Source organism: Gouania willdenowi, chromosome 15 (genome assembly GCF_900634775.1).
Source record: "Gouania willdenowi chromosome 15, fGouWil2.1, whole genome shotgun sequence".
Classification (NCBI taxonomy): domain Eukaryota; kingdom Metazoa; phylum Chordata; class Actinopteri; order Blenniiformes; family Gobiesocidae; genus Gouania; species Gouania willdenowi.
Genome location: NC_041058.1, coordinates 15,775,265 through 15,795,346, shown reverse-complemented (window position 1 = coordinate 15,795,346; position 20,082 = coordinate 15,775,265). Strand labels below are relative to the sequence as shown.

Genomic DNA, 20,082 nt, shown 5'->3' with positions numbered 1-20,082 from the left:
CAATATAATTGAACAAAATGACAGACAAATAACAAATGTACAAAAATAGAGAAAACAAAAACACACAAAAGTGACTAAAAAAAAACAATAAAATGTCAATAAAAATACATAAACCCTTTGTTCTTTCCTGTATTATCACTCAGACTGGTCATTATTTTAAATACTGACATGATTGTTAATAATTGTGTGGCCCTCTGATCAGAGACAATCACATTTTTGTGGCCCCTGTGTGATAAAAGTGTAGAGTCTGACGTCAGAACCCGTCACACGTCTGATGCACAAATCTTTTTGTTTTTAGGTGTCCACAGCTGAGGATAATGGGATTCTACTCTATAATGGAGACAATGATCACATTGCAGTGGAGCTATACCAAGGTCATGTTAAGGTCAGCTATGACCCTGGCAGCCAGCCAGGACATGCCATTTATAGGTAAGACACACCATGTTCTAGTTAGCGCTGCTTTCTTCAGCCCTTGGTTCTTATTGCTTTACTGACCTGTGTTCTGCATCGTCAGCTCGGAGACCATCAACGATGGTCAGTTCCACACAGTGGAGCTGGTGACCTTTGACCAGATGGTGAACCTGTCCATTGATGGCGGACTCCCAACCACAATGGACAGCTTTGGTGCGGTGCGGCCCCTCAACAGGGAGGCTCCACTATACGTGGGGGGTAGGGGCCCTCTCCAGAACACACCTTCCTCCTCTGCAGGCACTCTAAGCTACTACACTACTGTCAATCCCCACCCCCCCCACCCCCTCGCTTTGTCACCACCACATCCACTCCCTTCCCTCACCTTTAACCCAATCCTGCTTGCACCCTAACCCGCTCCTCTACTCATCTTCACGCCCGCACTCACCACTGTGTTTGTTAGTCACCAAAAAGTAAAAGTAAATAATTTAATGCACTAATGCAAATAGTCAAGGTTTATGTTTGATCACTTATGACCAGGGTCGGGGTCAATTACGTTTTTAAATTACAATTACGTCTTTAATTATCCATGTTTAGCTACAACTCAACTATGGTTATGTTGACTGGCATTTTTCCCAATTACAAATAAAATGACTACCCAGATAGCACACATACATCTCGCTGATGTCGTTTGGACGATGGAATAAAGATGCCCAGCGCAGCCTCTCTACAGCTTATATTAACCTTTATTTAGCTCGGATCATTCAATTAGTATAAATATCTCCATATCCATAGTTGAGTATTTACTTAGATCTGACAGGAATATCAGATATATTACAACAACAACAAAAACAATATACTATCACTAAATAGCTTAATATGTGTGGACAAAATAAAGACACAGTTCATGATCATAAATGTATTTTCAGCAGCATAGCCAAAAGAGCCCCAGCATAAAAACAGCTTCATAGAAGTGACATTTTACAGTTCTACAATTTTATAAGTGGTATCACCGATTTTTGGGGAAAAAACACACAAAATGACACATTAGGAGTAGAATGCCGTCGCATGATCTGAGGCCAACGTTGGCGAGACGTATGCGTGCTATCTGGGTATTTTACCCCTGAGAGTCAATTACATTTACGTTCTCAATTACTAAAGTTCAAATTACAATGAATCACAATTACTAAGTCTTTAATAAATAAGGCCATAAAACGTAACTTTCCTCTTGTGTTAGCTTTCTGTTAGCATCTCTTATGATAACGGGTCAGTTTTAACCCATGTCTTAAATCAAATGTAAAATACACTAAAAAATATATTTTTCATCTAATGTTTACCTTGTTACGCTTCCATATCAGTGAAAATATTGGTTTTAATAATTTTGGTGTGGGCGTCTGAGCCTTTTTTCTTTCACTATACCCCTCGATTTCAAATGATGGTAAAATGGTTATTAACTACGTATGTGTGACTGTTAACCATAGAACTGTAACATGGTTCCACAGGTTTGTGTTTATTCAATTGTAAATGACAGTTTTTGTCGAATTTCCATGACAATTACAATGGCCTCAGTTACAATTAAATTGCAATGAATTGTGTTATAACTGTAAACAATTACAATTATAATTGAATAATTATTACAAATCACTTCAGTCATATTTTACCCTGTGCACACAACGCCCTCTAGTGCTAATGTGGTAAAACTAACAGACACTGTCCTCACTGCAGTTTGTATTTGCATGGTTTTCTTGTGATCAGGGTTTGGGTCAATTATAATTGTAATCGCGTAATTGATAATTAATTACAATTATTGCGTAATTATAACTTTAATTGTAATTTGTAAAATATTTTGCTGTTGTAATCATAATTTAATTGTAATTGAGTTCAGATAATTGACTTTATAATTGTAATTGGCATTAATTCTATTAAATGTCAATTATAATTTAAATCTAGGGGTATACAAAAAAAAAGTCTCAAACGCCCACACCAAAAATATTAATACCAGTATTTTTTTTTATTGATAAAGAAACCTAACAAAGTAACCAAGAGATTTAAAAAAAAAAAAAAAAAAAAACAATTAGATGATATAGATAATAATGTGTTAGTGTATTTTACAGCTTTTGGTTAAATTGTTTTTTATGACGCTGCTCCTGTTGTAAATTCATCTTTGTTTTATTTTCCTTTTAACTTATCCTCTGTTCTGTACAGCACTTTGTGATCTTTATCTGCAAAATGCGCTTTATAAATAAAAATGTATTTACTGATTTAAGACCTGGGTCAAAACTGACTTAACAGAAAGCTAACGCAAAAGGTTATTTATTTATTAAATGCTCATTGATTGTGATAAATTGTAATTGAACTTTAGTAATTGTGAACGTAATTGTAATTGACTTTCAGGGGAAAATGATAATTGTAATTTTAATTGTCATTGGAAAAAATGCTGGTCATGGTAATCATAATTGAGTTTTAATTGAACATGGATAATTGAAGACTTAATTGTAATTGAAAAATGTAATTGACTGATTATTTTAGTGTTTATCCACACAAGACAATCCTTTTAATCCCAGTGATAAGATTTAACAGATAATTATTATTATTATTATTCTATTTTTTGAATATATGTGTCAGAACTTGTAGAATTGTTGTGCTCTTTTATGTGCAGCCCTATTTTTTCTTTCTCAAAGCGTTGCCGCCTTTATAGGGATATGTCTTAGTGCAAATGCAAATGATGAATTCTTGGACCAATAATTGTTCTGCAAATGCACTGATGAGATACAGATGTAGGAACACACCCATCTCCATTAAACTCATATCAGCCCTTTGTTAGGTGTTTGTTTGTGGCTCAGTGTGCACTTTTCACACGTTTAACTCAACATGTTCCATTTCTTCCATCAGGCATGCCAGTGGATGTGCACTCCGGTGCCTTTCGTCTCTGGCAGATCCAGAACGGCTCCAGTTTCCATGGCTGCATTCAAAACCTGTACATCAACAACGAGCTGCAGGATTTTACCAAGACCCATATGAAGCCGGGGGTGGTTCCAGGTTGCGAGCCCTGCAAAAAAATCTATTGTGTCCATGGCATCTGCCAACCAGATGGTATCCATGGACCAGTGTGCCACTGCCAGCCAGGCTGGACTGGAGCACAGTGTGACCAGGCAGCTACCAACCCCTGTCAGGGCAGCAAGTATGTTAACATGAAACATGTTTTCATAACTCAAGCTTACTGTCATTACTGTCACTTAGTTTAAAGAACCTATAAATGGTCATGTGACTATCAATACTGGTTGTCTCCAGGGGTGTATTCTATAAAGGAGGGTTAACAAACTCTGAGTCTATCCATAAACTCTGGGTCAGCATACCCCACAACGATAAGAAACTCTGGGAATCGGATTCCATTACAGCTGGTATGGGTCAATCAACCCTGAGTATGTAAACCTTGGGTTACTTAAAAAGCCATCATCAATGGAGTAGAGATTACTTGAGCTGCCATGACAACCAGCCGGAGGAGAGTGATTTATTCATCCCTGATTGGTGAAATAAGCCGGTGTTTGTGGAATATGAGCATGTTCTAAAGGTGCATGCACTAAGAACGTCACTTCAGCAACTATAGTCTTTTAAATTAAATTTAAATTTAAACAACATAATCTTAATGTCAAACCATAAATGTGTATTCATTTAAATTGACTTTTTCTCCTTTACATTTGCCACAGGTTTGTACCCAGGGAACTTGACTACAGACGTCAGTAGAGGTTTTAATGCAGATCAACCTCTCAGCGTCTTTTCCTAAATGATCTGCATCCGCAATGTTATAAAGAAAACTACCGTTTGCAAAAAAATAAAATAAATTAACGTAAAGCGGCACATCTTTAGTAATGATGTGAGCACGTCTGTGGTGTGTAATGTTAAATGTGTGTCAGAGAACAGTGTCAAGGTACATTAAAGTGTTCCTTAAGAAGTCATATTAAGATGGGCAAAGCCAGTTAGAAACCCAGGGTTTCTTTGATCAAACCTGCCAGCAACCAGGTTTAGTTCACAGACAATGTTACCATGGTAACAGACTCGGAGAAGAACATACCTCGCGTTTAGGAATGGGATACTCAGAGTTTCCCTCATCTGAGCCCCAACATACTCAGAGTTTATGGAACACTACTGACCAAAGGACGTCCCTTAGCCCACTGCGAGTTAGAAGTTGGACTTAGATGTGGCTGCCTCTTGTGGTTCAAAAAGGTATTGCTGGACACAACATTTGTTTACTGCTTTGTAAAGATTCGCAAATAAATTGCATCTGCAATTCTGTTCTTATTGGATTGTTTCTAAATTATGAACACATTTAATATTAAAGACGTATTTCTTCATTTTATCAAACCTTTTCTGTTGCAGCCCTTTTGAAGAATCAAAAAAATTCAGGCAAAGACAATTTCATATGTTTCTGCTGGCAAGTGTTAATTCAATTCAAATCAACTTTATTTGTATAAAGCAATTTCCAACAAAGTCATCTCAATCCGCTTATCAAAATATAAAATTCATAATAAGAAAGAAAAAAAACCAACAAGATCCACATGAACAAGTGTTAGTGGAATTATATATAATAAGGCTGTACCTTAAAAACCAGAGTCACACAGGAAAAATGAGAGATATGCTTTCTTAGTTGCAATATTTAGCCATCTAACAAAATCAACATCGTAAAACACCATAAAAGAACCATAAACAATTATTGAATATAGCCTCCATACTCTCCCAACAAAATATATCTCATGACACGACAGCACATCCATTGTTTGTGTTGGAAACACATAAACACGGAGAAAATAACAATAACAACAACTCAGAACAGCCTCAGTGAGGAGCATCCACAAAGCCAATCTTTCCTTTTGTACCACTCACTGTAGAAAGTACCAACAATGTTCTGACCTTACCTTTGCTGAAGCTCTGGTAACTCAGGTGTTGGTCTCCCATCTTTTAAAAGCTGTCGTTTTCCTCAAAAAAAAGTTTCTCTATCGTCTCTCGCGCTGTCATGTAGTGAAATGGAAAAACAAAAAATAAAAAATTTATAATTATATTATAATTAAAACAAATAATCAAAATATCAATTCACCCTTGGGAAGGCATTGCCTACCTTGCCTACCCTGACGGCACGTCACTGCTAATTTTCCACTTCTTTCTCATTTTTTATGCCCTACTGCATTTCCACCCCAGTTAAAGTGTAGTCATTTTGCTCTTGTATTTAAGGTCTAATGATGGTCTTACCTCAAATTTTTGTTTTAAAATTTTTTGAAAAATATGCCTTACTAAAGTCTTACCTCTGATTTTATTTTTGTCATTTTTTGTGCCATACTGCTTCCTTAGCCCTGTTTAAGTATGTGCATTATATTTGCAGTAGTTTTTAGGGTCTCATGATGGTCTTCACTCAATTTTAATTTTTTTTAATTTTTGAAAAATATATTTTACTAAAGCCTTACCTCTGATTTTGGGTGATTTTTTTTATTTTTGTCATTTGTTTTGTGCCTTAATGCTTTCTTATCCCTGTTTAAATATGTGCATTATAGTTTCAGTAGTTTTTAGGGTGTCATGATGGTCTTAACTCAATTTGTTTTTTTTTGTTTTTTTAATTTTTGAAAAATATGCCTTGCCTTACCTCTGATTTTGGGTGAATTTTTATTTTTTGTCATTTTTTGTGCTTTACTGTTTTCTTAGCCCTGTTTAAGTATGTGCATTATATTTTCAGTAGTTTTTAGGGTCAAATGATGGTCCTAACTCAATTTTTTTTTTTTTTTTGAAAAATATGCCTTGCAATAGACAAACCTTTGATTTTGATGATTTTGAATTTTTTTCATTTTTTGTGCCTGACTGCTTTCTTAGCCCTGTTTAAGTATGTGCATTATATTTGCAGTAGTTTTTAGGGTCTAATGATGGTCCTAACTCAATTTTTTTATTTATTTTAATTTTTGAAAAAAAAAGCCTTGCTATAGCCTTACTTTTGATTTTGGGTGATTTTTGTTTTTTGTCATTTTTTGTGCCTTACTGCTTTTTTAGCCCTGTTTAAGTATGTGCATTATATTTGCAGTAGTTTTTAGGGTCTAATGATGGTCCAAACTCAATTTTTTTTTTTTTTTTTTTTTTTTTTTAAAAAAAAAGCCTTGCTATGATTTTTGTTTTTTGTCATTTTTTGTGCCTTCCTGCTTTTTTAGCCCTGTTTAAGTATGTGCATTATATTTGCAGTAGTTTTTAGGGTCTAATGATGGTCCTAACTCAATTTTTTTATTTATTTTAATTTTTGAAAAAAAAAGCCTTGCTATAGCCTTACTTTTGATTTTGGGTGATTTTTGTTTTTTGTCATTTTTTGTGCCTTACTGCTTTTTTAGCCCTGTTTAAGTATGTGCATTATATTTGCAGTAGTTTTTAGGGTCTAATGATGGTCCTAACTCAATTTTTTTTTTTTTTTAATTTTTGAAAAAAAAAAGGCCTTGCTATAGCCTTACTTTTGATTTTGGGTGATTTTTGTTTTTTGTCATTTTTTGTGCCTTACTGCTTTCTTAGCCCTGTTTAAGTATGTGCATTATATTTGCAGTAGATTTTAGGGTCAAATGATGGTCCTAACTGAATTTTTTTTTTTTTTTAATTTTTGAAAAAAAAGCCTTTCTTTTGATTTTGGGTGATTTTTGTTTTTTGTCATTTTTTGTGCCTTCCTGCTTTCTTAGCCCTGTTCAAGTATGTGCATTATATTTGCAGTAGTTTTTAGGGTCAAATAATGGTCCTAACTCAATTTTTTTTTTTTTTTTTTTTTAATTTTTGAAAAAAAAGTCTTGCTATAGCCTTATTTTTGATTTTGGGTGATTTTTGTTTTTTGTGCCTTACTGCTTTCTTAGCCCTGTTTAAGTATGTGCATTATATTTGCAGTAGATTTTAGGGTCTATTGATGGTCCTAACTCAATTTTTTTTTTTTTTTTAATTTTTGAAAAAAAAAGCCTTGCTATAGCCTTACTTTTGATTTCGGGCGATTTTTGTTTTTTGTCATTTTTTGTGCCTTCCTGCTTTATTAGCCCTGTTTAAGTATGTGCATTATATTTGCAGTACATTGTAGGGTCTAATGATGGTCCTAACTCAATTTTTTTTTTTTTTAATTTTTGAAAAAAAAGCCTTCCTATAGCCTTGCTTTTGATTTCGGGGAATTTTTGTTTTTTATCATTTTTTGTGCCTTCCTGCTTTCGTAGCCCTGTTTAAGTGTGTGCATTATATTTGCAGTAGTTTTTAGGGTCAAATGATGGTCCTAACTCAATTTTTTTTTTTTTTTAATTTTTGAAAAAAAAGCCTTGCTATAGCCTTACTTTTGATTTTGTGTGGTTCTTGTTTTTTGTGCCTTACTGCTTTCTTAGCCCTGTTTAAGTATGTGCATTATATTTGCAGTAGTTTTTAGGGTCAAATGATGGTCTTAACTCAATTTTTTTTTTTTTTTAATTTTTGAAAAAAAAAGCCTTGCTATAGCCTTACTTTTGATTTTGGGCAATTTTTGCTTTTTGTCATTTTTTTTTTGCCTTACTGCTTTCTTAGCAGTAAGTCAACTGTGGGTGACCGTGGCTCAGGTGGTAGAGGGTCATCTTCTGATTGAGAGGTTGGGGGTTCGATCCCAGTACCTGACTATGTGTCAAAGTAGATTTTAGGGTCTAATGATGGTCCTAACTCAATTTTTTTTTTTTTTTTTTTTAATTTTTGAAAAAAAAAAAGCCTTGCTTTAATTTTGATTTTGGGTGAATTTTGTTTTTTGTCATTTTTTGTGCCTTACTGCTTTCTTAGCCCTTTTAAGTATGTGCATTATATTTTCAGTAGTTTTTAGGGTCAAATGATGGTCCTAACTCAATTTTTTTTTTTTTTTTGAAAAATATGCCTTGCAATAGACAAACCTTTGATTTTGATGATTTTGAATTTTTTTCATTTTTTGTGCCTGACTGCTTTCTTAGCCCTGTTTAAGTATGTGCATTATATTTGCAGTAGTTTTTAGGGTCTAATGATGGTCCTAACTCAATTTTTTTTTTTTTTAATTTTTGAAAAAAAAAGGCCTTGCTATAGCCTTACTTTTGATTTTGGGTGATTTTTGTTTTTTGTCATTTTTTGTGCCTTACTGCTTTCTTAGCCCTGTTTAAGTATGTGCATTATATTTGCAGTAGATTTTAGGGTCAAATGATGGTCCTAACTGAATTTTTTTTTTTTTTTAATTTTTGAAAAAAAAGCCTTTCTTTTGATTTTGGGTGATTTTTGTTTTTTGTCATTTTTTGTGCCTTCCTGCTTTCTTAGCCCTGTTCAAGTATGTGCATTATATTTGCAGTAGTTTTTAGGGTCAAATAATGGTCCTAACTCAATTTTTTTTTTTTTTTTTTTTAATTTTTGAAAAAAAAGTCTTGCTATAGCCTTATTTTTGATTTTGGGTGATTTTTGTTTTTTGTGCCTTACTGCTTTCTTAGCCCTGTTTAAGTATGTGCATTATATTTGCAGTAGATTTTAGGGTCTATTGATGGTCCTAACTCAATTTTTTTTTTTTTTTAATTTTTGAAAAAAAAAGCCTTGCTATAGCCTTACTTTTGATTTCGGGCGATTTTTGTTTTTTGTCATTTTTTGTGCCTTCCTGCTTTATTAGCCCTGTTTAAGTATGTGCATTATATTTGCAGTACATTGTAGGGTCTAATGATGGTCCTAACTCAATTTTTTTTTTTTTTAATTTTTGAAAAAAAAGCCTTCCTATAGCCTTGCTTTTGATTTCGGGGAATTTTTGTTTTTTATCATTTTTTGTGCCTTCCTGCTTTCGTAGCCCTGTTTAAGTGTGTGCATTATATTTGCAGTAGTTTTTAGGGTCAAATGATGGTCCTAACTCAATTTTTTTTTTTTTTTAATTTTTGAAAAAAAAGCCTTGCTATAGCCTTACTTTTGATTTTGTGTGGTTCTTGTTTTTTGTGCCTTACTGCTTTCTTAGCCCTGTTTAAGTATGTGCATTATATTTGCAGTAGTTTTTAGGGTCAAATGATGGTCTTAACTCAATTTTTTTTTTTTTTAATTTTTGAAAAAAAAAGCCTTGCTATAGCCTTACTTTTGATTTGGGGGGATTTTTGTTTTTTATCATTTTTTGTGCCTTACTGCTTTCGTAGCCCTGTTTAAGTATGTGCATTATATTTGCAGTAGTTTTAGGGTCTAGTGATGGTCCTAACTCAATTTTTTTTTTTTTTAATTTTTGAAAAAAAAAGCCTTGCTATAGCCTTACTTTTGATTTTAGGTGATTTTTGTTTTTTGTCATTTTTTGTGCCTTCCTGCTTTCTTAGCCCTGTTTAAGTATGTGCATTATATTTGCAGTAGTTTTTAGGGTCTATTGATGGTCCTAACTCAATTTTTTTTTTTTTTTAATTTTTGAAAAAAAAGCCTTGCTATAGCCTTATTTTTGATTTTGGGCAATTTTTGCTTTTTGTAATTTTTTTTTTTGCCTTACTGCTTTCTTAGCAGTAAGTCAACTGTGGGTGACCGTGGCTCAGGTGGTAGAGGGTCATCTTCTGATTGAGAGGTTGGGGGTGCGATCCCAGTACCTGACTATGTGTCAAAGTAGATTTTAGGGTCTAATGATGGTCCTAACTCAATTTTTTTTTTTTTTTTTTTAATTTTTGAAAAAAAAAAAGCCTTGCTTTAATTTTGATTTTGGGTGAATTTTGTTTTTTGTCATTTTTTGTGCCTTACTGCTTTCTTAGCCCTTTTAAGTATGTGCATTATATTTGCAGTAGTTTTTAGGGTCAAATGATGGTCCTAACTCATTTTTTTTTTTTTTTTTTTTTAATTTTTGAAAAAAAAAGCCTTGCTATAGCCTTACTTTTGATTTTGGGTGATTTTTGCTTTTTGTCATTTTTTTTTTTGCCTTACTGCTTTCTTAGCAGTAAGGCAACTGTGGGTGACCGTGGCTCAGGTGGTAGAGGGTCATCTTCTGATTGAGAGGTTGGGGGTTTGATCCCAGTACCTGACTATGTGTCAAAGTAGATTTTAGGGTCTAATGATGGTGCTAACTCAATTTTTTTTTTAATTTTTGAAAAAAAAAAGCCTTGCTTTAATTTTGATTTTGGGTGAATTGTGTTTTTTGTCATTTTTTGTGCCTTACTGCTTTCTTAGCCCTTTTAAGTATGTGCATTATATTTGCAGTAGATTTTAGGGTCAAATGATAGTCTTAACTCAATTTTTTTTTTTTTTTTAATTTTTGAAAAAAAAAGCCTTGCTATAGCCTTACTTTTGATTTGGGGTGATTTTTGTTTTTTGTCATTTTTTGTGCCTTACTGCTTTCTTAGCCCTGTTTAAGTATGTGCATTATATTTGCAGTAGTTTTTAGGGTCAAATGATGGTCCTAACTCAATTTTTTTTTTTTTTTTAAATTTTTGAAAAAAAAGCCTTGCTATAGCCTTACTTTTGATTTTGGGTGATTTTTGCTTTTTGTCATTTTTTTTTTGCCTTACTGCTTTCTTAGCAGTAAGGCAACTGTGGGTGACCGTGGCTCAGGTGGTAGAGGGTCATCTTCTGATTGAGAGGTTGGGGGTTTGATCCCAGTACCTGACTATGTGTCAAAGTAGATTTTAGGGTCTAATGATGGTCCTAACTCAATTTTTTTTTTAATTTTTGAAAAAAAAAAGCCTTGCTTTAATTTTGATTTTGGGTGAATTTTTTTTTTTGTCATTTTTTGTGCCTTACTGCTTTCTTAGCCCTTTTAAGTATGTGCATTATATTTGCAGTAGTTTTTAGGGTCAAATGATGGTCCTAACTCAATTTATTTATTTTTTTTTCAATTTTCGAAAAAAAAGCCTCGCTATAGCCTTACTTTTGATTTGGGGTGATTTTTGTTTTTTATCATTTTTTGTGCCTTACTGCTTTCTTAGCCCTGTTTAAGTATGTGCATTATATTTGCAGTAGATTTTAGGGTCTATTGATGGTCCTAACTCAATTTTTTTTTTTTTTAATTTTTGAAAAAAAAAGCCTTGCTATAGCCTTACTTTTGATTTAAGGTGATTTTTGTTTTTTGTCATTTTTTGTGCCTTACTGTTTTCTTAGCCCTGTTTAAGTATGTGCATTATATTTGCAGTAGATTTTAGGGTCAAATGATAGTCTTAACTCAATTTTTTTTTTTTTTAATTTTTGAAAAAAAAAGCCTTGCTATAGCCTTACTTTTGATTTTGGGCAATTTTTGCTTTTTGTCATTTTTTTTTTGCCTTACTGCTTTCTTAGCAGTAAGGCAACTGTGGGTGACCGTGGCTCAGGTGGTAGAGGGTCATCTTCTGATTGAGAGGTTGGGGGTTCGATCCCAGTACCTGACTATGTGTCAAAGTAGACTTTAGGGTCTAATGATGGTCCTAACTCAATTTTTTTTTTTTTTTATTTTTGAAAAAAAAAAGCCTTGCTTTAATTTTGATTTTGGATGAATTGTGTTTTTTGTCATTTTTTGTGCCTTACTGCTTTCTTAGCCCTTTTAAGTATGTGCATTATATTTGCAGTAGATTTGAGGGTCAAATGATGGTCCTAACTCAATTTTTTTTTTTTTTCAATTTTTGAAAAAAAAGCCTTGCTATAGCCTTACTTTCGATTTTGGGTGATTTTTGTTTTTTATCATTTTTTGTGCCTTACTGCTTTCGTAGCCCTGTTTAAGTATGTGTATTATATTTGCAGTAGTTTTAGGGTCTAATGATGGTCCTAACTCAATTTTTTTTTTTTTTAATTTTTGAAAAAAAAAGCCTTGCTATAGCCTTACTTTTAATTTGGGGTGATTTTTGTTTTTTATCATTTTTTGTGCCTTACTGCTTTCGTAGCCCTGTTTAAGTATGTGCATTATATTTGCAGTAGTTTTAGGGTCTAATGATGGTCCTAACTCAATTTTTTTTTTTTTTCAATTTTTGAAAAAAAAGCCTTGCTATAGCCTTACTTTCGATTTTGGGTGATTTTTGTTTTTTGTCATTTTTTGTGCCTTCCTGCTTTCGTAGCCCTGTTTAAGTATGTGCATTATATTTGCAGTAGTTTTTAGGGTCAAATGATGGTCCTAACTCAATTTTTTTTTTTTTTTTTTTTTTTTTTTTTTTTTTTTTTGAAAAAAAAAGCCGAGCTATAGCCTTACTTTTGATTTTGGGCAATTTTTGCTTTTTGTCATTTTTTTTTTGCCTTACTGCTTTCTTAGCAGTAAGGCAACTGTGGGTGACCGTGGCTCAGGTGGTAGAGGGTCATCTTCTGATTGAGAGGTTGGGGGTTCGATCCCAGTACCTGACTATGTGTCAAAGTAGATTTTAGGGTCTAATGATGGTCCTAACTCAATTTTTTTTTTTTTTTTAATTTTTGGAAAAAAAAAGCCTTGCTTTAATTTTGATTTTGGGTGATTTTTGTTTTTTATCATTTTTTGTGCCTTACTGCTTTCGTAACCCTGTTTAAGTATGTGCATTATATTTGCAGTAGTTTTAGGGTCTAATGATGGTCCTAACTCAATTTTTTTTTTTTTTTAATTTTTGAAAAAAAAAAGCCTTGCTATAGCCTTACTTTTGATTTGGGGTGATTTTTGTTTTTTTGTCATTTTTTGTGCCTGACTGCTTTCTTAGCCCTGTTTAAGTATGTGCATTATATTTGCAGTAGTTTTTAGGGTGAAATGATGGTCCTAACTCAATTTTTTTTTTTTTTTTTTTTAATTTTGAAAAAAAAGCCTTGCTATAGCCTTACTTTTGATTTTGGGTGATTTTCGTTTTTTTGTCATTTTTTGTGCCTGACTGCTTTCTTAGCCCTGTTTAAGTATGTGCATTATATTTGCAGTAGTTTTTAGGGTCTATTGATGGTCCTAACTCAAATTTTTTTTTTTTTTATTTTTGAAAAAAAAAGCCTTGCTATAGCCTTACTTTTGATTTGGGGTGATTTTTGTTTTTTGTCATTTTTTGTGCCATACTGCTTTCTTAGCCCTGTTTAAGTATGTGCATTATATTTGCAGTAGTTTTAGGGTCTAATGATGGTCCTAACTCAATTTTTTTTTTTTTTCAATTTTTGAAAAAAAAGCCTTGCTATAGCCTTACTTTCGATTTTGGGTGATTTTTGTTTTTTGTCATTTTTTGTGCCTTCCTGCTTTCGTAGCCCTGTTTAAGTATGTGCATTATATTTGCAGTAGTTTTTAGGGTCAAATGATGGTCCTAACTCAATTTTTTTTTTTTTTTTTTTTTTTAATTTTTGAAAAAAAAAGCCGAGCTATAGCCTTACTTTTGATTTTGGGCAATTTTTGCTTTTTGTCATTTTTTTTTGCCTTACTGCTTTCTTAGCAGTAAGGCAACTGTGGGTGACCGTGGCTCAGGTGGTAGAGGGTCATCTTCTGATTGAGAGGTTGGGGGTTCGATCCCAGTACCTGACTATGTGTCAAAGTAGATTTTAGGGTCTAATGATGGTCCTAACTCAATTTTTTTTTTTTTTTTTAATTTTTGGAAAAAAAAAGCCTTGCTTTAATTTTGATTTTGGGTGATTTTTGTTTTTTATCATTTTTTGTGCCTTACTGCTTTCGTAACCCTGTTTAAGTATGTGCATTATATTTGCAGTAGTTTTAGGGTCTAATGATGGTCCTAACTCAATTTTTTTTTTTTTTTAATTTTTGAAAAAAAAAGCCTTGCTATAGCCTTACTTTTGATTTGGGGTGATTTTTGTTTTTTTGTCATTTTTTGTGCCTGACTGCTTTCTTAGCCCTGTTTAAGTATGTGCATTATATTTGCAGTAGTTTTTAGGGTGAAATGATGGTCCTAACTCAATTTTTTTTTTTTTTTTTTTTAATTTTTGAAAAAAAAGCCTTGCTATAGCCTTACTTTTGATTTTGGGTGATTTTCGTTTTTTTGTCATTTTTTGTGCCTGACTGCTTTCTTAGCCCTGTTTAAGTATGTGCATTATATTTGCAGTAGTTTTTAGGGTCTATTGATGGTCCTAACTCAAATTTTTTTTTTTTTAATTTTTGAAAAAAAAAGCCTTGCTATAGCCTTACTTTTGATTTGGGGTGATTTTTGTTTTTTGTCATTTTTTGTGCCATACTGCTTTCTTAGCCCTGTTTAAGTATGTGCATTATATTTGCAGTAGTTTTTAGGGTCAAATGATGGTCCTAACTCAATTTTTTTTTTTTTTAGAAATTTTTGAAAAAAAAAAAGTTTTGCTATAGCCTTACTTTTGATTTTGGGAGATTTTTGTTTTTTGTCATTTTTTGTGCCTTCCTGCTTTCTTAGCCCTGTTTAAGTATGTGCATTATATTTGCAGTAGATTTTAGGGTCTATTGATGGTCCTAACTCAATTTTTTTTTTTTTTTTTTTAATTTTTGAAAAAAAAAAAGCCTTGCTATAGTCTTACTTTTGATTTTGGGTGATTTTTTTTTTTTTGTCATTTTTTGTGCCTTACTGCTTTCTTAGCCCTGTTTAAGTATGTGCATTATATTTGCAGTAGTTTTTCGGGTCAAATGATGGTCCTAACTCATTTTTTTTTTTTTTTTTTTTTTTAATTTTTGAAAAAAAAAGCCTTGCTATAGCCTTACTTTTGATTTTGGGTGATTTTTGTTTTTTTGTCATTTTTTGTGCCTTACTGCTTTCTTAGCCCTGTTTAAGTATGTGCATTATATTTGCAGTAATTTTTAGGGTCAAATGATGGTCCTAACTCAATTTTTTTTTTTTTTTTAATTTTTGAAAAAAAAAAAGCCTTGCTATAGCCTTACTTTTGATTTCGGGCAATTTTTGCTTTTTGTCTTTTTTTTTGCCTTACTGCTTTTTTTTTTTTTTTTTAGCCCTGTTTAAGTAAGTGCATTATATTTGCAGTAGATTTTAGGGTCTATTGATGGTCCTAATTCAATTTTGTTTTTGTTTTTTTAATTTTTGAAAAAAAAAAGCCTTGCTATAGCCTTACTTTTGATTTTGGGTGATTTTTGTTTTTTGTCATTTTTTGTGCCTTACTGCTTTCTTAGCCCTGTTTAAGTATGTGCATTATATTTGCAGTAATTTTTAGGGTCAAATGATGGTCCTAACTCAATTTTTTTTTTTTTTTTAATTTTTGAAAAAAAAAAAGCCTTGCTATAGCCTTACTTTTGATTTCGGGCAATTTTTGCTTTTTGTCTTTTTTTTTGCCTTACTGCTTTTTTTTTTTTTTTTTAGCCCTGTTTAAGTATGTGCATTATATTTGCAGTAGATTTTAGGGTCTATTGATGGTCCTAACTCAATTTTTTTTTTTTTTTTTTAATTTTTGAAAAAAAAAAGCCTTGCTATAGCCTTACTTTTGATTTCGGGCAATTTTTGCTTTTTGTCTTTTTTTTTTGCCTTACTGCTTTTTTTTTTTTTTTTTAGCCCTGTTTAAGTATGTGCATTATATTTGTCCCTTACTGCTTTTTCACCCCAGTTTAAGTGTACTCATCATATTTGCACAAGTTTATAGTGTCTTGTTATCACAATTTCTAAAGTTTTTTTTCTTCCAGTTTTTATGTCTTACTATAGCTTCACCTTTTGGTTTTGAGTGTTTGTCACTTTTTTCTCATTTTTCATGCCTTATTGCATTTTTACCCCAGGTAAAGTGTTCTCCTTTTTTATTCAACTTAAATTTTCCCAGTTAAAGTTTTTGAATCATATTTGCAGTAGTTTTTAGGGTCTTGTGACAGCTCAACTTTTTTTTCAATGTATGCCTGTAAAATATTTTTCTATTTTCCTGTCATTTTTGCAGGAATTGGTTTTCAATGTTCAATAATTTGATTGATGTTTTGAAACAAACCATTGAATGGAGTGTATGTTGTTTCGCTAGGTGTGTCCATGGAAAGTGTATTCCCCTGGATTCACAGTCTTACCGCTGTGAGTGTGCCGAGGGTTACCGCGGGGCCCTGTGTAACCAACAGGGGGAGCTGTTCAATCCGTGCCGTCGCTTAACTTGCAAACATGGCCGCTGTCAGATCTCCGACACAGGAGAGGCGTACTGTCACTGCGAAAGTGGCTACACCGGAGAGCTGTGTGACGCAGGTTTGACTGTTTAAAAAAAACAAGATTTACAGCCAATAAAAATATTTATGTCATTGGAACAAAACACATTTATCTACTCTGTTTTTCTTTTTCAGAGTCTGAATGTCGAGGAGAACCAGTGCGAGATTACTACCAGGTCCAACGAGGCTACTCCATCTGCCAGACAACACGCATCGTGTCATGGGTGGAGTGCATCGGGGCGTGCGACACGGGGGCCTGCTGCGCAAGCCAGAGAATGAAACGCAGGAAATACACTTTCGAATGCAGTGACGGTTCATCCTTCAGCGAAGAAGTGGAAAAGACCATCAAGTGTGGCTGCATGGGCTGCATGTAGCAACGCTCTCTCTCCCTTTCCCTGCCACGGCCGCAGAGCACAGGATCAAACAAAAGTCAAGGAGAGAGGAGACTGGAGAACAACGCAAAGGAGGGGAAAAGAAGAGAGCGATTATGAAAATATATATAAAACCTCTATCTATATACTATGAACAATGTCGAATCAATGTAAAATAGGACATGTTCGCCCATTACAAGGGTGTGTGAGTTCGAGTCACAGAAACCAACATCATCAGCAACAACAGCATTTGCAACATTGTTCCAGAGGTCCCCTAGATTTTGCTGAGTGAGACATCCCTCCGACCTAAATCACCCTTGTGTGAACTCCCTATTCATCTGTGAGACCTCTGACAGCGGTTCCTCCGTCTACTATCTACGACTATGTGGACAGTGGAGTCAAGCCTGGTGAAGAAAGGCAGAAAAGGGAAGAAGAGCTGAGGAAAACGTGGAGAACACAGAGGGAAATGGTGAAAGCTGGACTGATTGACATGGCAAAGCTTTCTTGAGTTGAGCTTGGCTGGGTTGCCCTGGACTGGATAAGGTTTTTTTTTTTTTCTGGGAATGAGTTTGAAGTCATTGCTATTTTTGGTGGAGCAAAACTTCTCTGCTCGGATACACTCATCCATCCACACATGCACGTGTCCCGGTGATCAGACAGAGGAGAGGGAGTCAGAATGGCACATAATCCCGTGCTGCCAACTTTTCACGCTTTGGTGTGACAGTGGTTTTTGCTGTGAGGTGTTGTTGTAACATAGAAAACTCCAGAAAATTAGAGACTGCACTGACAAGCAGCACCAAAAACAGCCGTCGCACACCTCTCTGAAGTACAAAAACACATTTAATTCACCGTACTCACCACCCGAGAGGCTTTAGTGGGTTTCTGCTGTGTTGGTTACAGTAGAGCAGTGTGTTACTGGTGATGCCCAGCAGTGACCAGCCTTCCTAAATGCGTAAGCTAAGACGGTTTTGCCTAAGAAGCTGATCCGCTGCTCCTTTTGTCTACAGTATTAAACGTGTGCAAACTGTTGCATGTGTGGCGGAGAGTTCGCAAAACAGACATGCAGAGGTTCGTATAATACCAATATAAATGTGATCTCAAAAAATGCAGAACTGTCCTCTGAGTTTTATTTCGTACAGTCTAATCTCTCATATTTGTTTTGTTAAATTTGATTAGATTTTTATTGTATTTTGTCTCATAACTTTAACACCTTTAGTTGCCCCAGGTCCTCCCATTCAGCCCTTTACATAGAAATGCCTAACAGATTCTAATATATATTATATATATATTTGTATTTTTTTTTTTTTTTTTTCGTATAGTATTTTTCTATGTTCATGAGTAAGTCTGTTTCTGTACACATTAGTGGAAAGGCATTCGTTTGGTTTGAATCGGTTCACTTGCTCCAACAAAGTAATAAAAAAAGGCCAATAATGCAAAGGCAGTACTGGTCTAGAAATATTAATGTTTAATGTTGTATATGTTGTCTTCCATGTGAATATTACATCTAATTCATGAAAGTACGTGATTTTCTTTTTTTTTTTTTAATTTATTTATTTTTTATCTTAAAACAATTTTCTTTCTTGTAGGCTTTTCAAATCTTTCCCCCTTAAAAAAAAAAAAAAAATGAAAAGGTATAAAAAAATGTATTGCTTTTTAAATAAAATAAAACAACCTGAAAAATCCATAAGGAATTTTGTATCATGACAGCGACAGTGTTTTTCATCTTCTTAGACATTCCTTATTTGCTGAGATTATGAGACGACCCCCCCCCCCCCAAAAAAAAAACAAAAAAAAAAAACATACTCATCTTTTTATATATCCTGTTTTTGCTTTAACAGTGCACGGTTAAATTTCTCTCATTTCACATTATCTCATTTTTTTTCTACGTTAATTTGAATCAAATAAGTCAAGCTCAACTGATCATAAGCTGCTGTCAAGCCAAACAAAAAACAAACAGGATGATGCCTCGTTGGACATGTCGATGCATCCTTTCCATCCTAAAATAAGACACCCGTGTGAAATATTTCATGCTACTGGCAGATTACAAACACCACCGTAAGGAAACGTCCTGACTCCTGACAGGAAAGATGAAATGGTGCCAATTACAGTGAACAGTCATACCTGAATGTATAAATGTGTATAGATAAATATGACCTATGCTTATTCATGAAGTGAGAACGTTTAGATGTCATTTAGTTTCTAATGTAAGATGAAGAGACCTTCCCATGGGACGGCATAAGGATGGTTTCTTCCTGCAGACTGGGAGTGTGTTTTCCCATTTTCGCCGATATAAATGTTTAAAGCTTCTCAGCTTCCTGCAAACATCCCATTACGAAGCTCCTACTGCATAAGCTATACATCTTAACGTCAAATTTCCATGCAGTTGATGTAATCCAAGTGATGTAGAATAAGAGTAAAGATCTCAAAGGATACTGATGAACACATTCTTCGTCAAATGTGACTTTCTGTTCACGTCTCCTTTATATTCTCTACACTGAGATGTACTGGTATGGTGCATTTTATTTCCTGGTAGAACATCTTAGTGGTGCTTGTGCTATATCAAGATGTAATTCCGGTCACATGGCCGGACACAGATTTTTTCCATCCTATGAACTATATACATAAATGTGATCGTGAACAACACCAATGTCTCTGTTGTATTAAAAATGATGCAAAATATCTCGGGTTGGGTTTGTTCGACTTCATGTTACATGGCTGATGGTGGGATTGAACTGAAATCTCAATGCTGAATGTATGTAGTGCCAACAAAATGTTTACCAAACCGCCACAGTTTTCATTAATTAAACTTTAATGTGTGTGCTTTTGATTTAGGCTTTGGGTTTTTATTTCTGTTTTTGTTTTGTTTTTTACATCAAATGTCTTAGATATTTTACAAAGGAATTAAATATTTAAAGGAAAACATTTGGTCAAAGGATATAAAAAAAAAAATACATGATTATTTGAACAGCAAAAAAAACAATAGTGTAAAAACTTCAAGACCAAACAGAAAATTATATATGTCTAAATATTTAAACGGATTTATTATGGGATACATTTATCATTCTTGGCTATAACAATCCATCCAGTTTTAAAAGGATGTCTATGTTGGTATTTCGTGCATACAATGGGTGAGATTCCGGTTTTAGCATGTTTTATGTTTAATAATGAAACGTGGTTCAGTAAAGCAGTCTTCAGTAACAATTGGGTCTTTAAATGCATTCCATAAGCGTGACATTACATCACTGCTTGTAAGCTATTTGGCAGATGTGTCATTGTCTCATGTAGATATTTCATTAGACTGGCAGATATTTAGACAAACTGGATCATAACATTGCCAATTTCTTGTAAAAGGCAGTA

At 33.6% G+C, this 20,082-nt stretch overlaps 1 protein-coding gene across 5 annotated transcripts in view; it reads left to right on the top strand.

Moving 5' to 3' along the window:
- slit1a (slit homolog 1a (Drosophila)) overlaps window positions 1-18,627 on the top strand; it is a 121,456-nt gene extending 102,829 nt beyond the window's left edge. For 2 of the 5 annotated variants that reach the window (XM_028468324.1, XM_028468323.1), the window contains 5 exons: window positions 299-429; window positions 515-669; window positions 3,301-3,589; window positions 16,183-16,394; window positions 16,490-18,627. In XM_028468324.1, coding sequence (XP_028324125.1) covers window positions 299-429; window positions 515-669; window positions 3,301-3,589; window positions 16,183-16,394; window positions 16,490-16,728 — 1,026 coding nt within the window. In that variant the 3' untranslated portion in view covers window positions 16,729-18,627. Of the gene's footprint in view, window positions 1-298; window positions 430-514; window positions 709-3,300; window positions 3,590-16,182; window positions 16,395-16,489 lie in introns of all 5 variants that reach the window. The other 3 variants (XM_028468322.1, XM_028468320.1, XM_028468325.1) reach the window with 2 other exon arrangements.
- Window positions 18,628-20,082: the final 1,455 nt, after the last annotated feature.